At 44.1% G+C, this 24,599-nt stretch overlaps 1 protein-coding gene across 2 annotated transcripts in view; it reads left to right on the top strand.

The window, feature by feature from the left end:
• The window catches only part of SPAG9 (sperm associated antigen 9), a 1,094,694-nt gene that overhangs the window by 514,109 nt on the left and 555,986 nt on the right, over window positions 1–24,599 (top strand). For both annotated transcript variants that reach the window (XM_069200034.1, XM_069200033.1), the window contains exon 18: window positions 4,301–4,472. In XM_069200034.1, coding sequence (XP_069056135.1) covers window positions 4,301–4,472 — 172 coding nt within the window. The remainder of the gene's footprint in view (window positions 1–4,300; window positions 4,473–24,599) is intronic.

Below are 24,599 nucleotides of genomic sequence, written 5' to 3'. Positions count from 1 at the left end.
GTATTGATGGGATTACCAACAAGCAAAGCGCCCTAGTTGCGCACCACGACAACGCTCATTCACTTCAGTTGAGTGAGATGCGTACCTGTAACATTTCACAAATGGGCCTTTTCCCCTAAATCTATTGCACGTGGCTTTCAATCCTTGTAATTTGTCATGTGTCCTCATGGCCCTCATCTGAAACATAACCATCTTAATCTTGGGTACACCCTCCTTGCACTCCATTTCCTTTTCTTTCACAGTCTTAACCACACTAAAATGACAGTATTATCTTTTGTATCTGCGGAATTTTGAAACACACACCAGTATATATCCCACTCTTTTGTCTGTGAATAATGGTTGGAGGCTCATCCTTCAGCCGAAGTTCCTTCCTTACCCTTATGTCTTTACAGATCAGTTAAACTGATCATGTCTGCTCATCACACAATATACCAAATTTACAAGTAAATGCAAGCTTCTGAAAACTGGCATCATACTCACTTTCATTTTCCCCATGTTCTGCTTACCAAAATTAAACCTTTAGAGAATCATGCTTATCCTCTGTAAAGGATGACTATCGCATTTCTTTATACAAATCTCAAAGCTTGATCAACCATTCTGACTCTCCCACCTTCGATTCGGGTAAACCCTCAAAAACCTCCTAACCCTTCACCCCTAGACAATGAATCAACACACCCACCTTCTTGCTTATTGTTATACTGCTCCGAAAAAAATCTGCAGTAGTTCCAAAAAATTTTTTCTCCATTTTTACCACATGACTGGTGGTTCAACTGGACTTTGTTTAAACAAAAATTGAATGGGGGTGCAGTGATATTCTGCATGACTATGCTAGGCAATCAACATTCTTAATATCAAATGACTGTGAAAGTATATTGAAGCTGAAAGTGCAGAAGCTTTACATCAAATGATATAACTGTTTCTACGATACTAAGTACATGCAAACATAGGCAATCCTGTTGCTGGTACTATGTTGCTTCCCCACTGATTGCTCTACAGGTGTGCCCATCACCTATAACAGGTAATACAGTTCACATTATAGGGTTAAACTTAGATCCTATGCAGACTGCCCAGTAGGTGTGTCTTATCACTGCATGACAGGCAACAACAACAAAGATGAGGATTAACACCACAATGCTGTTTAATCTTAGATTACCACAAAGGATGTAGCTCTCACTGCACATTAGGCAAGACATTTCTGTGGACCGGTGACCAAATTATCGAAACATTGAACTTTGTGGCACCAATAGATCTCACTGACAATTCTCCCAATCACCTAAGCACCATGCACAAGTGTCAGCATGCTTTCTGAAGGAGACATACCTTGTGTCCACCACAACCTTCCATTGTTTTCCAGTTAGACCCCATCCTTCCAAGATGGCCACCCTTTTTCCCTTTAATCTTTACAGTGCATAGGCATATCTGTAGCAATGTGATTGCACCCCCAGCTCATCAAACAACTCAACAAAAAGGCTGATCGGACCTAGTTTACTTTAAACAAAGCATTTCCTGTCCTCTTGTGGCCTCCACTTGCTCGAGAACCCAGGTAAGTTATGAGACCATCCGTTACCTCCCTAGTGTATTGCACCTCTCTACCGGGTGATGTTGAGCAACTCCATGTCACCAGTGCAAAAAAGGTAAATAAGTCACAGAATTGGGGTGAAATATGCTGAATTTTATTTGACAGAACCTCATTCACCGGCTCCCACCTTCACCACATTCCAAGAATCCTCTGGGTAGCAGATTGAATTCAACCCCAACATTGTAAGACATCCCACTAGCCTCTATTTTCATTTTGTTTTTTCTTTCTCTCTGCCCGATTGAGGAGTACGTACTCACAGCGTTGTTATTCTCTTCCACTGTGCCAGGGCTCATTTGTACCAATGAACTATACTTAAACAGTGGCATTAAAGCTTTTTTTAACACGTCGATGGGGCAGACACTTGATGCCATTTCACCAGTGGACAACATCCCTATTACAGAAAATGAATATGCTTTTAAACTGTGCAGTTATTTTTTTATTAACTATTTCAGTAAATAAAGAACTCAGAAGTGTCGGCACCTGGGACATGTTATTTTGTGCTGGGCAGAGGCTGAGAAGACCGAATTTTGCTCCTCCAAAGTGGCGGGTCTAGGTAGTGACTAATTCTTGCATGACTGGTAGCAGGAGTGGACAGTGATTGAGGAGCTGAATGGAAAATCCTTTTGGTCAGATTACCAGAGGCAGAAGCTTTTTAGCAGTGTTTTGGAATATTTAGAATCACTCTGATATTCTTCTTCAGGCAGACGAGAAATCTATGTTGGAGGGTATTGACCATTATCATGTACACTATTAAAAAGTGATGGTTGTGGGCTCCAAGAAGCTTTGCAAAAGGTGTGAGGTTAATGGCATTGGGGAAATAAAAGAACCATTTCCATGTTTGCTGCTCTTTGTGCAGTAACACAATGACTAGGCAAATGCTTTGTCGACTTCTCATCACACAGTTTTTATCTTAATGTAGTTCACAGTGTTACGTGAGGAGGAAGATAGATATAGGTTTAATCACTGCAATATTATGTCAACATGGAGTTCGAAAGCAGAGGCGCACATGGCAGTGACAGCCTTGCAGTCCGAGATAGGCTTATTCAGCATTTCCAATTGTTATGGTACTTGCGTTCATTTAGCATACTAATGTAATTTGAATGTTATTGTAGCAGTTTCAGATGTATATGCACCTTCTCTGCGGAGTTATGAAATTCTTCATTGGCCGAGTGCCCAGAGGGAAAATCATATGCATTTAAGCCAGTGTTTTTTGTGGTACTGAAAGTTTTTAACATTTTCCTCCTTCATAGTTGATTGGTTTGTCTTTTTAGCTCAGAAATACCTTGTACAGCAACAGACCCTATTTTTGGCAGAGTTGAGCTCTTACTGTGGCATAGGTAACTTTACTCTTTGCCGTGGTTGGAATTATCTGCTGTGCTTCAGTGAATTTTACTCCAGAGATGGTCTATCGTTTGCCCATAGTCTGTGGCACAGTTGGCCATGCTCTCTGGCATAATCAGCGGTTTTTGGATATAGCAGGGTCCATTTTTCTTGCACTTAAAGCATTTTTGGGCACAGTTGTATTTTCCAGCATAGTGTAGTCTATTACTGGCACCAGCGTAGAGGGTTCCTGGTATAATTGAACACTTCTGGTATAATCGATCCTTGTTCTAACACAATTGCACTTTTATCCTGTCAGGAATCCATGTAAAATGGTCACTGGCAAGCATCCACATTCATGTATTGTTTGGTAAATAGGGCACCCTGGCTTTCATATTCCAACGCAACTTAAATCTAAAAAATACATTTCTGTACACATTACAGCAATATATAGTTTATCTGAACACATAATGAGTCCTTTTGGATAAAACCTATTAACGGAAACAGGAAATCCCTTCTTTCTCTGTTCCAAACCACTTAAAGCACATCATTCCATAGCCTTTGGGTTTCACTATATTTATTAACGTTTGTGAGTAGAATATAAATCCTGCTAAACAAATACTATATGGGTGAATATCCGTTTTCTTGGTATTTTGGGACACATTATTTGTACTGTATGTACTAGAGCAATGGTTCTTAACCTTTCAACCCCTGTGAACCATGCTGAATAGGTACTGGAAGCCATAGGCCTCAATCTAAGCAATTTTTACAGTTTGAACCCCAAGCAGTACACAAAAATACATAAACAAGCATACATAAAATATTAAGCAAATTGCAAAATATATATTTCATTCACAAGCAAATAAATACAAAAATTGGAATGTTAATAGCAAGGTTGAAGCTTTGCAGTATTTGGCAAATCACTTGGTCTTTTTTGCTCCTGATATATGCACTTTTTGTCTGCACATACCAGTCCTTCTTTTGAGGTCATTAACCATCTGAACTAAATTTTGGTTGCTAGTCTTGCGCGACTTCAGTGAATCAAGCTAAGGATACCAACTTAATTTTTAGCCTCAAGTTTCAAATTCACTCACATTTACAGAGCGTTTAAAACTTTCAGTCTTACATTTTAATTTTTATGAATATGTGCTTTATGAATCTGCTAAAAGTATTTAATTTTTCTAGCTAACCAGTAGTGGACTTCCTTCATAGGTGCCGCAGACCCCCACGGTGTCCACAAATCCCACGTTAATAATCACTATATTGGGGATCTCCGACTAACATACTTTTTAATCACTTCTATTTGAGCTATAATATAGATACCTTAAAGACAGGAATCATCTGAATTACTGCTTGTTAAAACAATCATACATTATGTAGTGTTGCATTAATGTTTTACAGGAACATCAAAAGAAAACAGAGCAGCAAGAGGACTTGTCGAGTCTAGTTTGGATTTGTACCAGCACTCATTCAGCAACAAAGGTCATAATTATTGATGCAAATCAGCCTGGGAATATTTTAGACAGCTTTACTGTTTGCAACTCACATGTTCTTTGTAACACTAGTGTTCCAGGTAAGATGTAAAAGATGTACTGAATGATTAACACTGATATATTTACATTTATTTTTCTAGACTCATGTCCTCTATAGCTGGAAGTATTTCGGGGAACCATGATTTATTCTTGAGACAGCACCTGAATTGCATAAAAGAGACTTAAATATTTCTGATTCTAATTACGTTTAAACCAGAACAAAAGACCCAAAAGGTTGTGCACCATGGCAAAGCTGTCTGATGCACTTTTTTGTCCTCCAATACACCCTTACTCATTGTATATCATTTGGTTCTGATTTGACATTCCCTTTATAATCCTACAGTTTCAAATAATCTAAGTTTGAAGAAAAGTATTGCTGTCCTTGTTACAAGTGTCTTACTTGAAGACACCCTCCACTAACCCATTTTATAATAAACTGAAAAAACATCTATAAGCTCAGGCTCTTTTCCTCAGCCACAGGTTACACTTCTTGCAATTCACAGTTAATATCGCAAATTACTATTTATACTTGATTTTTGCAAAATGCATGTCATCGTGAACATAAGACATATAAAGCACCCTGCCTTAGGTCTGTAAGGCCTGCCACAGGAGTGATTTACATTTATTGCATACTGGGTTTAAGGGACATGGCACACAGGCTGTGTGCCGTGTTGTGTTTTCACATTTGTCTGTTCCAAGACACGCAGCCTGCAGAGGCAGTTTGTCATGTGCTGATGAGTAGTCCCTTACGATGGCACAATTTGTGCTGCAGTCCTTAGAGGCCCTCCTTAGTACCCCAGGCCCTAGGTACCAGGGGTACCATTTACAAGGAATTTATAGTGGGTGCTAAAGGTTTTGTCAATTGAGAAAATAACTGTGCTGTTTTGGGGGAAAGAGATCTGGCACTAGGGTCCTGTTTACCCAGAACCCAGTGCACTTTCAGCCGAAATGAGACGAGAAACCTGAAAAAAAGTGGAAGGGTGACATATCAAAAGAGGCTCTTTCATACAGTTCTCCACACTTGTATAGTGGTTAATGGCATGACAAGGAGTTGACGTCTGTAATCCATGGTGTATGAGCTGTTCCTGCTTATTCAATGCTCTATGCAATTGTATTAGTAAGCAGTATGAAAAGGAAAAGACTCTAGCATGGGGCGTGCTGTTGGTAAGAACATTAGTTGTATCTTGAATTATGCATTGTTTTTATTTACCATTCACTAAGAAGTTGATGTATGTAGCAAGTTTTTTCATTGCTATTAGTTTGTTTATTTAGTAAAATCTTCCAATAATGCTGTCATGGGAGGTTCAGGAATATTGGATTTTTCCGCATGATGGTCGTAAATTAGTGTTATGTGACTGAACTGGTCATGCAGTAGACTGTCTGTTCAGGCTCATTTTTGCATTAACTGATACATTATCCGCTTTTTGGGCCCGTATACATAGCACCTGAGTTTGATGGTTCTCGTGTTCCCGACACTACTTGTGCCCATTGTACTACTGGAATGTAGGAGCTTTTTCTTGAGCTCTTCCGAGTTTTTTCGGTGAGTGATATACCATTATGGTACTGTGAACTTGGGGTGATGATGCACTACTCTTGTCTGATGCTCCCCTCCACTTGTTTCAGAGTAACTTGTCTTTTTGGCATTTGGTTTGAGTAGATGATAGCTTTGTCATTTGTTCCAGTACTTGGCATTACACAATTTTGTGAATTCTCTCGTCTGGTATTTAAGTGAGTTGGCTAATGTGAATATCACATGAAATGCTTTGTATGTGACCTTTGCTTTGTGTGTGTTTGGGTGTGTCTTTGTGTGTATATGTGTGTGTGTTTGTATGTAGTAGTTGCACATTTGTTTAGACAGAATTCTTGGTGTTGACTTTTTTGAACTGATATATTTGTGGGTCATTTTGAAAGAGTAATGGCTCTGGTGAGCATATTTTGACAAATGCTGTTTTTGAATGAATTGTAGTGAGAGGTTTGTTAACTGTAGTGATCTCCCCTGTGGTCGTAGTAGTAATTCTGTCCTCTTTCTACTACAAAAAAAAAAAAAAATCTACGTTTTAATTCAGATTGGCATCACTACAATCATTGCTGGGCTATTTTGGGTGTAATTTACTAATAATATGATTGCTATGCATTTGAATGTTAAAAAAAAAGAATATATATTAATTAGTGTTAATTTCATTGAGGCCCGTTATGCATTGTATTTGATATATATGTTTTTGGACTGGGCACGTACGTTATTAATGTGTCTGAATTATAGTATTTCGTCATTTATGGTGTTTATTTAGATGTTTGCATTAACAAACTGAATTAAATATATGATTTGTACTTAATTTTGAGCGGTCTAGTACAATTATAGTTTTAAGTTAATTGTAGCAATAGAACCCAATTGATTCTTTGGCTCATACGACAGTCCTGATGATGGTTCTGCCAATTGGTTGATTGGATAGAAACATCAGCACTATCACTGATTAAACTAATCTATCTGAATTTTCTCCATCCTTCTGATGTATGCGAGATGTGGTGTCAACAATGCTTTTAATAGTTTTATGTGGTATATTTGTGTGATGTGTTTATATATACGCTTTCTGTATGTTTTTTGTGCAAGACTGCCATACTGCATGAGAAACAAATAACTCATTATATATTTTAAATAAAGATTGTATTTAATTTCTAGATAGCCCCGCTATGAATAATTATTTTCTACTTTTGGAATTACGTACACAATTGAGGTAACAAAAAATTTTGTCTCTTTCTTTTTAATCAAGCTGTTATTCTTTTAAATCAAGCTGTTATGCTTGTTGTTAATGTGTTACTGACCCAAACCTGTGAGCGTGTTTGGTAATCTCTTGTTCGATGGCATCTGTCGCTGTAGATACGCATGTTTTGCATAGCTATCTGGTGTCGGGTCGGAGTGTTCCAAGTTGTTTTTCTTCGAAGAAGTCTTTCGAGTCACGGGACTGAGTGACTCCTCCTTTTGTCTCCATTGCGCATGGGCGTCGACTCCATCTTCGATTGTTTTTTTTCCGCCATCGGGTTCGGACGTGTTCCTGTCGCTCCGAGTTTCGGAACGGAAAAACAGTAAATTTCGGAAGATTTTAGTCGGGATTGTTGCGTTCGGGATCGGCGTAGTTAGAATCAACACCGCATCGAAGATCGAAGAGCTCCGGAGCCCTTCGGGGTAGTTTTCGGTCCCCCGTCGGGGCCTGCTCGGCCCGACCGCGTGTAGAAGAACGCCGATGGAACGGACCCCGTTCCGTTTCTGTCCCAAATGCCACAACAAATACCCCTATACAGACCAACACTTGGTCTGTAACCTGTGCCTGTCACCTGAGCACAGTGAAGACACTTGCGAGGCCTGTCGTGCGTTCCGGTCCCGAAAAACACTCCGAGACCGTCGAGCCAGAAGACTTCAAATGGCGTCCACGCCGACAGCCCACCGAGAGTTCGAGATACAAGAAGAGGAAGAAACCTTTTCGATACACGAATCGGACTCCGAGGAATTCGACGATCCACGAACTGTGAGTAAGACGTCGAAATCCACTCATAAGAAGATTGTCAAGGCCCAGGGGACGCCACTGCCACCAGGCCATGGCTCCACCCATAAATTCGGTGACTGACCGTCGGCACCGAAAAAGGCCCAAACAGTGCCGAGACCGTCCGACTCCGGTCGAGACACCGGCACGCAGCCTTCTCGGGACCGAGAAAGTGCTGGAGACATACATCGACACCGAGATAGCGGTGTAGACACTGCTCGACGCCGAGACAGCGGCACCGACGAAGATCAACGCCGAGATGTTTCGACTCCGAAAAAGAAAAAAGTCACCTCGGAGCCGAAAAAAGATGCAGACAGGGTTTCGGTGCCAAAACAACCTGCAACCGACCCAGTTTCAGGCTCTTATACAGAAGAGCAATCAATGACCTCCCAAATGTGAAAGCATAGGTTGGAGGAGGACCTGCAATCCACCGATGTAGACCATACGCAGAAACGTATTTTTATACAGCAGGGGACAGGAAAGATAAGCACCCTTCCCCCTATTAGGAGAGAGAGAAGACTGGAATTTCAAACTGACCAAACACCACAAACAAAAATGGTGAAAAGGGTTACTCCCCCACCCTCTCCTCCACCTATAATTCACGTCTCACCAGCACAAACTCCATCACATTCCCCGGCTCACACCACCATGAGCCAAGGTGACCAGGATCAGGACGCATGGGACTTATACGACGCCCCTGTGTCAGATAACAGTCCGGAGGCATACCCTACAAAGCCATCACCACCAGAAGACAGTACTGCATATTCTCAGGTGGTGGCTAGAGCAGCACAATTCCACAATGTAAGCCTCCACTCAGAACAAGTCGAGGATGACTTTCTATTCAACACCCTCTCCGCCACCCACAGCTCCTACCAAAGCCTGCCTATGCTCCCTGGTATGCTTCGGCACGCAAAAGACATCTTTAAGGAGCCGGTCAAAAGTAGGGCAATCACACCAAGGGTGGAAAAAAAGTATAAAGCGCCTCCTACAGACCCTATTTTCATAACTTCACAGCTGCCACCAGATTCTGTTGTTGTAGGAGCAGCTAGGAAAAGGGCCAACTCCCACACATCTGGGGATGCACCACCCCCAGATAAGGAAAGCCGCAAGTTCGATGCAGCTGGAAAGAGAGTCGCAGCACAAGCTGCAAACCAGTGGCGCATCGCTAACTCACAGGCACTACTTGCGCGCTATGACAGAGCCCATTGGGATGAGATGCAACATCTCATTGAACATCTACCCAAAGACCTACAAAAGAGGGCAAAGCAAGTGGTTGAGGAAGGACAGAACATTTCAAACAACCAGATACGCTCCTCCATGGACGCAGCAGACACAGCTGCAAGAACAATAAATACATCTGTGACCATAAGAAGGCATGCATGGCTACGAACGTCTGGGTTTAAACCAGAGATTCAGCAGGCAGTTCTCAATATGCCATTCAACGAAAAAGAACTGTTCGGTCCAGAAGTGGACACGGCGCTTGAGAAACTTAAAAAGGACACGGACACTGCTAAAGCCATTGGCGCACTCTACTCCCCGCAGAGCAGAGGAAATTACAGCACCTTCCGCAAAACACCCTTTAGAGGGGGGTTTTGGGGTCAGGCCACACAAGCCAGCACCTCACAGGCAACACCATCCAGTTACCAGGGACAGTACAGGGGAGGCTTTCGGGGCCAATATAGAGGAGGGCAATTCCCTAGGAATAGGGGAAAATTTCAAAGCCCCAAAACCCCTACAACTAAGCAGTGACTCACATGTCACTCACCCCCTCCACACAACACCAGTGGGGGGAAGAATAGGTCATTATTACAAAGCATGGGAGGAAATCACTACAGACACTTGGGTTCTAGCAATTATCCAAAATGGTTATTGCATAGAATTTCTACAATTCCCTCCAAACATACCACCAAGAGCACAAAATTTATCAAAACATCATTCCGAGCTCCTGGAGATAGAAGTTCAAGCACTATTGCAAAAGAACGCAATCGAGTTAGTACCAAACACACAAATAAACACAGGAGTTTATTCACTGTACTTCTTAATACCAAAGAAGGACAAAACGCTAAGACCAATCCTAGACCTAAGAATACTAAACACATACATCAAATCAGACCACTTTCACATGGTCACACTACAAGAAGTGTTACCATTGCTGAAACTACACGACTACATGACAACATTAGACCTCAAAGACGCGTATTTCCATATACCAATACATCCATCGCACAGGAAATACCTAAGGTTTGTATTCAAAGGAATACACTACCAATTCAAGGTACTGCCTTTCGGTTTAACAACCGCACCAAGAGTCTTTACCAAATGTCTAGCAGTAGTCGCTGCACACATCAGAAGGCAGCAAATACATGTATTCCCGTATCTAGACGACTGGCTAATCAAGACCCATTCATTAATAACGTGCTCACACCACACAAATCAAATCATACAAACCCTCTACAAACTAGGGTTCACAGTCAACTTCGCAAAATCCAACATTCTGCCGCGCAAGGTACAACAATACCTAGGAGCCATAATAAACACAACAATAGGAGTAGCCACTCCAAGTCCACAAAGAATTCAAAATTTCAACAACATCATACAACACATGTATCCAACACAAAAAATACAAGCAAAGATGATATTACAACTCCTAGGCATGATGTCTTCATGCATAGCCATTGTCCCAAACGCAAGACTGCACATGAGGCCCTTACAACAGTGCCTAGCATCACAGTGGTCACAAGCACAGGGTCACCTTACAGATCTGGTGTTAATAGACCGCCAAACTTACCTCTCGCTTCTATGGTGGAACAATATAAATTTAAACAAAGGGCGGCCTTTCCAAGACCCAGTGCCACAATACGTAATAACAGATGCTTCCATGACAGGGTGGGGAGCACACCTCGATCAACACAGCATACAAGGACAATGGAACGTACATCAAACAAAACTGCATATAAATCACCTAGAACTGCTAGCAGTTTTTCAAGCACTAAAGGCTTTTCAACCAATAATAGTTCACAAATACATTCTCGTCAAAACAGACAACATGACAACAATGTATTATCTAAACAAACAAGGGGGGACGCACTCAACGCAATTGAGCCTGCTGGCACAAAAGATATGGCGTTGGGCAATTCACAACCAAATTCGCCTAATAGCACAATTTATCCCAGGAATTCAGAATCAACTCGCAGACAATCTCTCTCGAGATCACCAACAGGTCCACGAATGGGAAATTCACCCCCAAATTCTGAACACTTACTTCACGCTCTGGGGAACACCTCAAATAGACTTGTTTGCGACAAAAGAGAACGCAAAATGCCAAAACTTCGCATCCAGATACCCACACAGGCAGTCCCACGGCAATGCCCTATGGATCAACTGGTCAGGGATATTTGCCTACGCTTTTCCTCCTCTCCCTCTCCCTCTCCTTCCTTATCTGGTAAACAAACTCAGTCAAAACAAACTCAAACTCATATTAATAGCACCAACTTGGGCAAGGCAACCCTGGTACACAACGCTGCTAGACCTATCAGTAGTACCCCACATCAAACTGCCCAACAGGCCGGATCTGTTAACACAACACAACCAAACGATCAGACACCCAGATCCAGCATCACTGAATCTAGCAATCTGGCTCCTGAAATCCTAGAATTCGGGCACTTACAACTTACCCAAGAATGTATGGAAGTCATAAAGCAAGCCAGAAGGCCATCCACCAGGCACTGCTATGCCAGTAAATGGAAGAGGTTTGTTTGCTACTGCCATATTAATCAAATCCAACCATTACACGCAACCCCAAAACATGTAGTGGGTTACTTGCTTCACTTACAAAAATCTAACCTAGCTTTCTCTTCCATTAAAATACACCTTGCAGCAATATCTGCATACCTGCAGCCTACCTATTCAACTTCCCTATATAGGATACCAGTCATTAAAGCATTCATGGAGGGCCTTAAAAGAATTATTCCACCAAGAACACCACCTGTTCCTTCATGGAACCTAAATGTTGTCTTAACTAGACTTATGGGTCCACCTTTTGAACCCATGCACTCCTGCGAAATATAGTTCCTAACATGGAAGGTTGCATTTCTCATCGCCATTACCTCTCTAAGAAGAGTAAGCGAGATTCAGGTGTTTACAATACAAGAACCTTTTATACAACTACACAAAAATAAGGTCGTCCTAAGGACTAATCCTAAATTTCTACCAAAAGTTATTTCACCGTTCCATCTAAATCAAACAGTGGAACTTCCAGTGTTCTTCCCACAGCCAGATTCCGTAGCTGAGAGGGCACTACATACTTTAGATGTCAAAAGAGCATTAATGTATTACATTGACAGAACAAAGAGCATCAGGAAAACTAAACAGCTATTTATTGCATTTCAAAAACCTCATGCAGGAAACCCAATATCAAAACAAGGTATAGCCAGATGGATAGTTAAATGCATCCAAATCTGCTACCTTAAAGCTAAACGACAACTGCCCATTACACCAAGGGCACACTCAACCAGAAAGAAAGGTGCTACCATGGCCTTTCTAGGAAACATCCCAATGCAAGAAATATGTAAGGCAGCCACATGGTCTACGCCTCACACATTCACCAAGCACTACTGTGTAGACGTGTTATCCGCACAACAAGCCACAGTAGGTCAAGCCGTATTAAGAACATTGTTTCAGACTACTCCCACTCCTACAGGCTGAGCCACCGCTTTGGGGAGATAACTGCTTACTAGTCTATGCAAAACATGCGTATCTACAGCGACAGATGCCATCGAACTGAAAATGTCACTTACCCAGTGTACATCTGTTCGTGGCATCAGTCGCTGTAGATTCGCATGTGCCCACCCGCCTCCCCGGGAGCCTGTAGCAGTTCGGAAGGTACCTTCAACTATTTGTATATATATTATTTTAACCTTAAATAGGTACATACTTAGTCACTCCATTGCATGGCCACTATTACTACAATACAACTCCTACCTCACCCTCTGCGGGGAAAAACAATCGAAGATGGAGTCGACGCCCATGCGCAATGGAGACAAAAGGAGGAGTCACTCAGTCCCGTGACTCGAAAGACTTCTTCGAAGAAAAACAACTTGTAACACTCCGACCCAACACCAGATGGCGAGCTATGCAAAACATGCGAATCTACAGCGACTGATGCCACGAACAGATGTACACTGGGTAAGTGACATTTTCATTATATGATGAGTGAAACCTGAATGGGGCGTGATTCCTGCCTGAGCAGATTAGATGATTGTCCGAGAGGGTTTATCTTTAGCATAATTAGGCTGGCCTGTTTTAGGTTTAATTGTACATTGTGATAAAACCCCACAGCAAGAGAAACCGACTTCATCAGTCTAAACCTATAAACACAGATAAACACCTGCACAACCACAAACTAAAATACTATTCAGAGAAAGGAATGTGAGAGAGAATAATTCAATTTTATTTCTTCCATTAAGGAGCCAAAACAATGTAACTCTTTTATACACAGTAGCAGTAAGAAAGACTGGTCTAAGATTATTCTGCTTGGGGTTTGTTGTTCATGGATGCCACTAAAATATTGTTTCTTCTTCCTTTTGGTTATTATAGTTCTGTGTGCTGGAAATGAAGTTGGAGAGCTCAGAAAAATATCTTCGAACTGTTCTAATTATTTTATTCGTAGTAGAGAATCTGGGAAGGTTATAATCAAATTTGATCTTTTAGTAGTGTTTTATACTTAAACTGATTGGTGAAATAGCTGCTAATAAAAATCTTGGCTTGAATTATGTACTTTCACATTTACCCACAGAAAAAGAATGGTTAAAAACCTTTAATAAATCAGCACCCTTTTTCTAGAAGTCAGTATTGACAACGGCCAAATACGCTTCAATGGAAGGTGTAGTGACGGTTGTAGTGACAGGTCTTGTGAAAAGAGACCTGTGGCCATGCACATAGGGTAGTAGTGAAAACTTGATCTATGAATTTTCACGTACCACCAAAATTCTTAGTTGCAAGCTCTCATTAAGTGTGATACCTTGAGCTAACCCTGGCTTTTTGCCCAACTGCTCTTTACTACTGGAGTAAAGACATAAGTTCCTTACTTTCCACTCCAACAGCATGGATCTGGAGAGCTCCCTCAGATGTTCTTTGACCTCCTTTTTAACTTTTTTTTCTTGAGCTGTTGCTCCTAGTGTTCTAGGGACATGTCCCCCCCAACAAACGTAGAAGTTTTAAACCTTGTGGAAAATGTCACAGGCAGATGTCTGTTTCCGATCCTCAGTTGATTTGTGTTTGGTTTCGGAGGTCAGACCACAACTCGAGAGCTTGTGATGACTATTGGTCGATGCATGCAAAGGTGATCTGGGAACAAATTATGAAGCTCCTAGTGACTCAGTACAAGAACGCCCGATGTAGTTCCCGATCACTATCCCGTAGGAGATCTTGGGCATGGTCACAGAATCGATCTCACAATCAATCATCTTCCAAATTAAATTAATTGCCACCTAAGTCAGGAAAGTCTGCGAAGTTCAAAAAGAAGTTGAAGCATTCTTCATCTTGCCCCTCTCGACCTAATGCTTCTAGGCACCACTCCTGTGGACACCAGCCCAACTAAGTTCTATCAGGCCATGCAACACGGTCTGTGGGCCACAGCTCCCTCTGGTGCACCTTCCTGCCCAATGGAGCCAAGTGGTTCCTCAACTGGGATACCACCTGCAAGTATTCTCAAAACACCAGCTGGCCCTCTGGTTCTGCCCCCTGATCCTGGCTGACACTGGCACCAGAGCATGTTCTACTGACACCACACCTGACCTCACCTGCACCACCCGAAAATGCGGAGCCCGTTCTGTCCAACTCGAAGATGGTGCCATTTCAGCTCCATTCGACTTTTGACTCCAGTGCTGATTGGACCATGTCAGCTGTCTGGTTTAGAAACACTGCCTTTGTCCCTTGATAGACCCAGTGCGAATTTGGATTTTGGTGGAGGTGGTGATGGCTACTAGTTCCACTTTTACAGTGAGGACAACTGGTATGACTAGCTGGGAGATATCAGTGGACTGGACACATCTCCAGATTATGGCCTGGTCTCTTCTCTGGGATCTGCTTTGGAGGAACTCATTTTTTGGCATGGTGATGAGGAGAGCTGCAGAGGTCCTTGACCTGCACTACCCCTCCATCTAGGTCAGGACCAACATCTTGACAGAGGTGCTACAGCTGAGGATATCTTCTGTGGGGGCCCTTGCTTCCCTTCATTCAAGCCCTCACTGAGATCCTCCTGAGGGCTTGGGCCAAGCCCCAGGTGTTGTAGTGCACAGGATGATTGCCATTCACCAACACCTCACTTCTGAGGACACTGCTTTTTTCACCCAGCACCCAGCCCCTGGGATCTTAGCAGTGCAGCCCCCGGCCACAAAAATCAACCCTAGCCAATTACCTACCACCCCTCCAGACAAAATATTCAAAAACATGGTCACCTTTTGAAGATAATTTTCTCTTTCACTAGCCTAGCATTGTGATTGGTGAACACCGCAGGCCTCTTGGGCCAGTACACCCACACCTTGCGGGACACGGTTGCACAAGTGCTACACATGGTCTCGGAAGAAGCCTGAATCATACTAGACCAGGCCATTCTTGATGGATGAGATGCAGAAAAGTTCACTATTTGGTGTGGGTTGGGCACTGCCAATTTGATGGGTAAGGCCATGCCAACATAGTGCCACTTCACCTCAACACCTAGCTTTGGTCAGCTGACTTCTCAGGGGAAGTCCAGTCATCATTGATAAACATGCCCTTCAGTGGCTCTCACCTCTTAGGCGAAAAGGCTGATATACTGCTCAATCATTTTAAGGAGAGTTGGGTCACCACTAGGACTTTGTGAATCTCCCACCTTCACTTCTCCATTCTCCCCTTCCATGAATATGGTAGGGTTTTTCAGCTGCGTCCACAATACTGTTCATACCGCAAAGGTCACCAAGCTTCCCAGCCTTTTTCGTGCTCATGGACGGTGCTCCCACAGTGGATGTGGTACTCAAAGCCAGTGTATTGTCAAATCCCATGCTGCTCCAGCTGTCTCAGTCTCCATGCCTCTTTAGCATGCCATCAACAGTAATTCTGTTGGACACAGGATCAGGTACCATCTGCCCCAGTGGAAGGCTATAACATCAGACAAGTGGGTGCTTCAGATTGTCCATTTCTGGAAACCCTGACACCTTTGCCACTTGTTTCAGATCGGATGACAGAGCATCACTTTTCCTTGCTACGTCAGAGGTGCAGATTCTTTTGGCTAAAAAATCCATAGGCTGCTGCAACAGATGTAGGTTGTGGTTAGAGTTCCTGCTACTTTCTTGTGCTGAAAATGATGGAGGTGCCCGCCTTACCCTAGATCTTAGCTCTTTCAATGCCTTCCAACAAAAGGAGAGATCCAGAATGCTCACCCTTGCCCAGGTCTTGTCTGTCCTATATCTCAGAGACTGGATGGTCTCTCATAGCTATGGAGCAGAGAGCCCAGGACACTCAGGTTATGATCCTGATATTTCATCCTCAGTCTTGGATCTTATTGAGACTGAGGCTCCTGGACTGATAGCATCCTGCTGGTGAAACACACCATGTGGCACATGCAGGCTCTACAGTGGAATTTTAAGTCCCAGTGGGCACCGCTCCACGGGAATCTCTCTTACCTGTCCAGATTTCAGAAGAGACTGCAGAAGACCTGCAGTGGGTCATGGGAGTCAAGTCTCCAATGGAGACTCAACTCCATATCAGTCTTCTGGAGGTGAGAGCCATCCACTTGATGTTGAAAACCTCTCCTTCTATCAATCAAGGGAAGAGTGGTCCAAGTGTTCATGAAAAACACCATCATCATGTCCTATCACAACAAATAAGGCCTAGTGGGGTTGTGAACCTTGTTCCGTGCCCTCTGGACAGGGCAGGAACATCAGGACATCTAACTCGTCATGCAGTACCAGACACAGACAATGAATACCTTGACAGGCAAACTCAGCCGTCGATTCCTTGTGGATCACTGCTAACCAAGAAATGAAAAGGGGTTCTCTAAAGGGAATTGTTAGAAATTGGGACTCTAGCTTGCAGAGGTATGCACCCTGTCCAAGTAGAGACCGCAATCCTAGTCATGGTAAGTCTCATGTGCAACCTGAATTAACCTGTGCTCACCCTCTTGTAGTTTGGCACAGTGCAGTCAGGCTCAACATATTAAGAGTCAATGTATAAAGTATTTGTGCAACACTTAAATGACAGTCACAAAGTTAAAACGCCACAAAAGGACTCCACAATAGGTTAATAAATTAGAGAGTATTTTACTGAGTAAAACAAGACCAAATGACAAAAATTCAATAAGTAGATCTCAAGATATACATTTTTAAAGATTAAGCTGCAATGTAGTGCTTAGAAGCATAAAGCGACAACCAGGGCTGTCTGAGTGAAATCCAAACGTTCAGGCCAACCACATTGGAACACAGGTCGGATACTGTTCCAGGTAAGTTGTGCTGAAGTTTTACCTTCTCAGAGCTGCTTGGTGTTGCAGACAAGCTGGAGCATTGCTGGTGCGCAAAGAGAAGAAATTGTGCACGCTCACGCTGACCCTTTGTACGAGCAGCGTAGTTCTAGGACGAATGGGCCTATTCGCATTCGCGAAGAGCCCAAAAGCTTGATTTGAAGAGCAAAAACAACTTCCAAGGTCCCAGGACTGGTTCGGAGCCTCTTGAAGGGCCAGGAGTGTGTTGTAGATGGGTCCAGGAGCTGTAGTAGAGTTGAGGGGAAATCTTTGATGGCCTTGAGACTTCTAGAACAGGCAATACCTTGGAGACATTTGGTTCTGTAGAGGACGTAGAGAGCAAAGTCAAATCTTTTTCACTTCCAGGCTAGAGGGAGCAGGCCAGCACATCAATGCAGTTAAGCAGAGTGGCAGTCCCTCCTGGCAGCACAACAGTCCTTGTCAGAATGACCTTCAGATCCAGAAGTATACTGAAGTGGTGGAGTTTCGGATCCAGTACTTATACCAGTTGAGCCTTTGAAATGGGGGAGACTTCAAGGAGAGGCCTTTGAAGTGCACAAGGTTCATGTCCTTCCTTCCTTGGCTCCATACACACTACAGCGGGATTCTTCAGCCCTTTTGTGTGCGGAGAGGCTCAGCCCTATTCAGTTGTCATCTCCTCCCTCCGTCTAGCCTAGGAAGACTTATCAGCCTGGTGATGGGCCATCAGGATGCAAATGTCACACCCAAGCTCACTATGTGTGTGACTGTCCCCAGAGGGAATGCGCAACACCCAGCTGTCATTCACCCCAGTTGTGTATTCAGAGACCGAGAGAAGCATAGAATGGTTAAAGTAAGTAAATGCCAACTTTCTAAAAGTGGCATGTTCAGACCTAAAATGTAAAAACCAACTTCACTATAAGTTGTGATTTTAAATTTTGAATCCAGAGTTTCCAAATTTCTATCTGTTCCCAATTGGAAGTTACACTTAAAGGATGCTTCAGGGTAACCTATTGGAGAGATAGGCCTTGCAGAACTGAAAAACAAATGTAGCAGTTTTTCACTTCAAGGACACGTCAAACTTAAAAGTACATGTCTAACCTTTTAAGTACACTGCATCTTGCCCTTGGGGCTAACTAGTGCCTGCCTAAGGGGTGACTAATATGTAATAAAAAGGAAGGTTCGGGCCTGGCAAGTGGGTGTACTTGCCAAGTCGAAATGGTAGTTTAAAACAGCACACTCAGGCTCTCCAGTGGCAGTCTTGAGACCTGTTTAAATGGCTACTTTAGTGGATGGCACAATCACTGCTGAAGGCCCACTGGTAGCATTTAATTTACAGGCCCTGGGCACATTTAGTGCACTTTACTAGGGAAATAAATTAAATATATGCCAATTGTGGTAAACCAATAGCACCATGTTCAGAGTTCAGAGCACCTGCACTTCAACACTGGTCAGCAGTGGTAAAGTGCGTAGATTCCTAAAGCCAGCACAAATGAAGTCAGAAAAACAGGAGGTCAGAGGGCAAAACGTTTGGGGAAAGCACGCCAAGGATGCCAGGTACCTCTAGAGGGATTCAACAACAGTGGCACTGATCACATAAATGAACAGCATCACTATTGGAATGTACATTTGTTTGTGCAACTCAATTTCCCTTTATTTTGCTGGTCACTGTATCACATAATTTCCAATTTAGTAAGTACACTTATATAAACAACATAAATAAGAACATGCACAACGTTTAGTGTACATATAATCACAGTCCCCTGAATAGATGAGTTCTTCTTAACTAATTTGGTTTCCTAACAAATTGTAAAGAGTGAGTCCTCCTTGTGGTAGTTTCTTAAATGCATCAGTCATGACCCATATAGGAAAGGTGAGCTTAGTCTCAAAGGTTTGTGGTTGATGGTATCCTTCAGTCTGTTCCTACGTGGATAACCAGGAACTCTGCAAGATGTAATGGTCGATGTGTTGTGGCTTCTGCCTTATGGGCCTCCTCTGGACCAAAAACAAGGGTACAGGATGCGAATACGAATGTATATTTCAGTAGTGAGCAGTGCCACTATTGTTGAACCACTTGGCGGTATATTGACATATTCCCTATAGACACCTCTTTGTAATATCTTGTTTATCTAATGATCGGGGTCGCATAAGGGTATTCAAATGTTCCCCCTTTTTTTGTGGCCACTAATAGCGTCTGCATCGGGAAGTGGCACTTTCAAGTTTGGGGAAAACCTTGGCTCGATCTGTTCATCACTGCTGAGAACTCACTGGAGTTTCCAAAGCGTTTCTCACTCGGAGATGCATTCCATTTAAAATGGAACTCATGTCTTCTGTATGCTGTTAACCAATACCACTCCTGTTCTCAAGAAGATCACAACAAACCAGGCCCCAGTTATCCTTGTGGCTCCATAATATGTCCTGAGAGTTTGGTATCCAGAACTCCTGTGCATGAGCATTTGTCCCCTGATCAGGCTGCCCCTTTGGGAGGCACTTCTGTTGCAGCAACAGGGCAGAGTTTTACATCTGAACCTGTGTACATAGCAACTTCATGCCTGGAGATTGAGCGGCAACAGCTGCATGTCTTTAATTTTCCTTGCGAAATTTACGATGATGTCTGGCAGCCTCGCATCCCTCAACAAAGACCGTATACGCCTGCTGCTGGGACAAGTTTGTGGCTTGGTGTTCCTAATGATAAGTTAACCCACTTTCTGCCTGTGTGTTGGAAGTTCTGCTGTTTGTGTTGTCTTAAACCAGAAAGGCCTTGCCATGGGCATTGTTTAAGGTTACCTGTCTGTCATTTCGTCTTTTCTGTGGTTGCTAAATCTGCAAACTCTGTTTAAGTGACGTGTTGTAACACATTTTCTTAAGGGTTTAGATAATCTATTCCCACGTTCCCCTTTTGGAATACTCCAGTGGGACCTTAACTAGCTCTTAACATTTCCTATTTGTTCTCCCTTTGAACCCATGCACAGCTTCCTTTTGAAGCTTTTAACACATAAGACAGCCTTCTTAGTGACCATTATGTCGGCCAGGAGAATGAGTGATCTTCAGCCCTTTGTACACCTTCTTCTACCCAGACAAACTGGTTCTTCAGACTCGTACATCCTTCCTGTCGAAGGTGGTGACTCATTGCAGTGTCAGCCAAAACATCACTCAACATTTTTCACTTCACCTCATCCTTTCAAGGAAGAGGAGAGATTCCATCATTTGGACTTAAAAACAGCCCTCCCCTTTTACATCGATTGCACCAAAAATCACCTGGTGAATGATTAGCTCTTAATTGGGATCGCTGAAGTGAAAAAAGGCAAGAAGATGCAGAAATGGACCATCTTTCTGTGGATTGTACTCGGCATCAAATTCTGCCACACATTAGCTAAGAAGGCTTGATGGTGCATTCCATCAGAGCCAAGGCTGCTGCTACTACTACGTTAGCAGGTAAAGTGCCTGTGCTGGACATCTGTCAGGTTTACTACGTGGATGTTACTCCACACATTCTTAAAACATGCACAAACTCTCGACATGCATGCACATAGGAAAGATCAGGACCAAATTAAGATTACAATGGGGCATGATGAATGGACTGGGAGGAAATGTGTTGTAGATCTTTGAGGAATGGTGTCACTACAGGTGGCTTGACCAAAGGAGCTTGGTCTGGCAACCATAAGAACACAGAAATTGCAGAGAAGTAGCCTTTAACAGTTTCCAGAGCAGAGGCCTGCTGGACCAGCGAAAGAACAAACAAAGGAACTTGGTCTAAGGCCGCTGAAAGAGAATCAATATCCTTGGATGCACACCATGCCACAAACTTGTCCAACGGCAGGTGTATACCATCTTGGTAGAGTGATTCCTGAGTGCCAGAATGACATCACAGACTTTGGGGGGGAGGGAGGCTGAAAGCTGACAATTGCCACCGCTCAATCTCCAAGCATGAAGGTGGAGCATGAGCAGGTTCAGTAACAGGACCCTGTTGCTGTGACAGAAGATCTTCCAGAAGGGGCAGCTTGGACAGAGGACCAACGGTCATTCCAAGGTCTTTGTGATATCAGATTCTGTGCCCAATCCGGAGCAACAAGTATGGCTATGGCCTGGTCATTCCTGATCTTCTTGAGAACTCAGGGCACTAGTGTTATCAACAGAAAGGTAGACATGCAGTCGAAATTCCACTTGGGATGAAAAGCATCTCAGAGCGAAAAAAGTCTTGGAACTCCAGCATGTGAAACTCCTGACATTGAGCGTTCTTGTGGTGTCAAACAGATCTAACCAATGCTGTCCCCCACTGCTGACAGAGACCTTGCACCAACTCTGGATAGAGACCCCGTTCGTGATCAGATAGGTATCGATGGCTGAGTTTTTCGGCTCTGGCATTTAAAGAGCCTGCCAGGTGTTGAGCTACCTGGGAAAAGCCCTGACGTTATAGCCGTGGCCGGAGGATCTGAGCCTCTTGATAAAGGGTCCATGACCCCACCAGCCCTGTTTGTTGCAGTGCCACATGGCAGTGTTATTGTCCATGAACACCTGCACATGCCTGCCCTTGATTAAAGCAAGAAAGGCTTTCAGTGCCAACCAGATCGCCCAGAGCTCCAGCAGGTTGTTTTGAAGCCCAGACTCCTCTAAGAAAAAAGCCCTTTGATAGCCACCTCTCCCAGATGGCTGCTGCAGCTTCGCCATGATGCATCACGGTTGGGGAAGGCAGAGGGGTCTGTTGCTGAACCAGTTGCGGTTCATCAGCCATCACTGCAGGTCTTTTGGAATTCCCTCTAAGATCTGGGCCAGATCAGAGAAATATCCCTAATGCTGTGCCCACTGGAACTTCTAGTCCTCTGCAGAGCCCCCACATGCCATAAAAAGGATACAAGAGGCCATGAAGCCTAACAGCCTGAGTCAGTCCCACTGAAATCCAGGATAGAGGCTGAAACATTGGAATCATAGCCTGAGTATCATGGTTTCACTGTTTGTGAAGATAGGCCCAGAACTGCACTGTGTCCAGAATGGCCCAGATGAAAGGGAGTGTGTGACTCAGTATGTTGATAGTGGACCCCAGCGAATGCAAGAGGTCTACTGTAGTCTGGAGTCAGGAGACGACTGTCTGGGACCTGCCTGCTTTCAACAGCCAAACGTCGAGGTATGCAAAGACTGGAATCCCTAACCTCTGCAGATGTGTTACAGTGACTGCCATCACGTTCCTGAACACCTGAGGGGTGCTGATGAGACCAAAGAGGAGCACAGCAGACGGAAAATGCTCTTGGCAGACCCTGCACCACAAGTAGCAGCTGTGGACAGGCAGAAAAAGGATGTGGAAATGTGCTTTGTGCAATTCCAGTGTTACAATCTGGTCTCCAGAGTTCAGGGCAGACAGGACCTGAGCTAAGGTGAGCATTTTGAACTTCTTTTTCAGGAAGGTGCAGATCTAGGATTAGATGAAGTTTGCCATCCTTTTTGGACACCAGAAAGTAGGTGAAATAGCAGCAACAACCTACTTCTGATGCTGTCACCCTCTCAGTGGCTCCCTAAGTAAAAGAGCCAACTCTTCCTGCCAGAGAAAGGAAAGATGGCCCTCCGTCAGCTGGTTGTAAGTGGGTGGCATGGGTGGAGAGTTTTCTTGAAAGGGGGTGGAGTAGCCTCTGGAAAGTTTGCAAAACCCATTTGTTTGATGTTGTAGACTTTCAGTGAGGTAGATGATGGTGAGTACCACCCCCCCATGTGCTCTTGCTGGTATAAGGGCAAGCTAAAACGGTTTGGAGTCTTTGGCTGCTGGAGGTATGGTGGACTTCACTTGATCTGTGGGAACCACGTCCATGGCCACAAAAAGGCTGGGACACCGGTTCCCATTGGTGGCTGGACAAGAAGGGATGCAGTTGATAATCCCTTCTATAGCAACGGAATGGTTAAAAAGAGGGCTGAGCTTGGCAAAGAGCCAGGGATAGCCCCAAGACCTGGCAGTAGCTCTGCTGTCCGTAAAGCATCCAGTACTGAGTCAGCCTTCTCATTAAAGAGGCTTAGAGCCATCAAAGGGCATGTCAATTAGTGAAGCTTGGGCATTCTCCAAGAAGCCAGTGGTTCTCAGCCAGGTGTGGCGTCTCAATGCCTTTGTCGTTGAAGTCGCTCTGCCCAGCAAGTTGGTTGTGTCAGGTCCAACATCTGATGGAGAACTTTGTTGTGTCTCGCCCCTCACCAATAGCTTGGGAGAGTATGGCTCTGGTCACCACCGAGACCAAAGGCAGCACTTGCGCAGCTGAATCCCACAATCTGTTGATATTGGCCCAAAAGGCACGCAGTCCTCAGGTCTAGGCTGGAAGAAGAAGAGAAGATCCTCTTTCCAAATGTATCTAACCTTTGGATTCCCTATTCCATTGAGTGGTTTTGAACACGCTGGGATCACAGAAGCTGAGGCTTGGACCACCAAGCTCTCTGGTTTGGGGTGCTGGATTAAGAAACTGGGGGCCCCAGGAGGGGGCAATGGTGGCAGGCAATTACCATGTGCATATAAACCCCTGTGGAGGACTTCAACCAGGCCCCAAGGAGAACATCTTTGAGGACTTCATTGAATCGGAGGTAAGGTTTAGAAGTGGCAGCTCGTGCCTGACGGACCTCTGTTAAGATCTTCATCTCGACTTCCACTGTGGGCAACGGAGGGTCAAGACTTCAGCTGTCCTCTGCACCAAAATTGTGAGTTGGGCACCCTCTTCCGTAGCCACGGAAAAGGGAGAGACCAGTCCATTGTCTGGTGGTGTGTCCAAACCATGGGCATATGCAGTTCCTCGTACCAGTTGTCAGTGTCATCAAGGAGATGATGGTAACCATAAAGGTCCTCTTACCCTTCCAAGTCGTCACCCTCTCCAGGTGATGGGCGATGCCCATCCAGCTCCATGTTGCAAATGGCTAGAACGATGGCGGCTGCACCACCACGGGGCATTGGTGGTGCACTGGTACTGGAGTTGGCACTGAGGGATGGTGTGATCTCATGGGCAGCCCAGCTCCAGATCCAGGGCCTGACTTGCACAAAGGGCACACCTGCCGACAGAGAACCAGTAGAGGGCCCCTCCTGCACCCATGGGGCCTGGAGGTGGGCAGAGAAGTTGAGGACCGATTAGACTTCTTTGACTTCTTTTTCTTGTGGGACTTACCCGACGAATTGCATCAAGATGACGATGGTCGGTAAG

The sequence above is a fragment of the Pleurodeles waltl genome, chromosome 7, assembly GCF_031143425.1.
Source record: "Pleurodeles waltl isolate 20211129_DDA chromosome 7, aPleWal1.hap1.20221129, whole genome shotgun sequence".
NCBI classification, from domain to species: domain Eukaryota; kingdom Metazoa; phylum Chordata; class Amphibia; order Caudata; family Salamandridae; genus Pleurodeles; species Pleurodeles waltl.
Note: the sequence above shows the minus strand (reverse complement) of the source record. Positions and strands in the feature narration are given on the sequence as shown.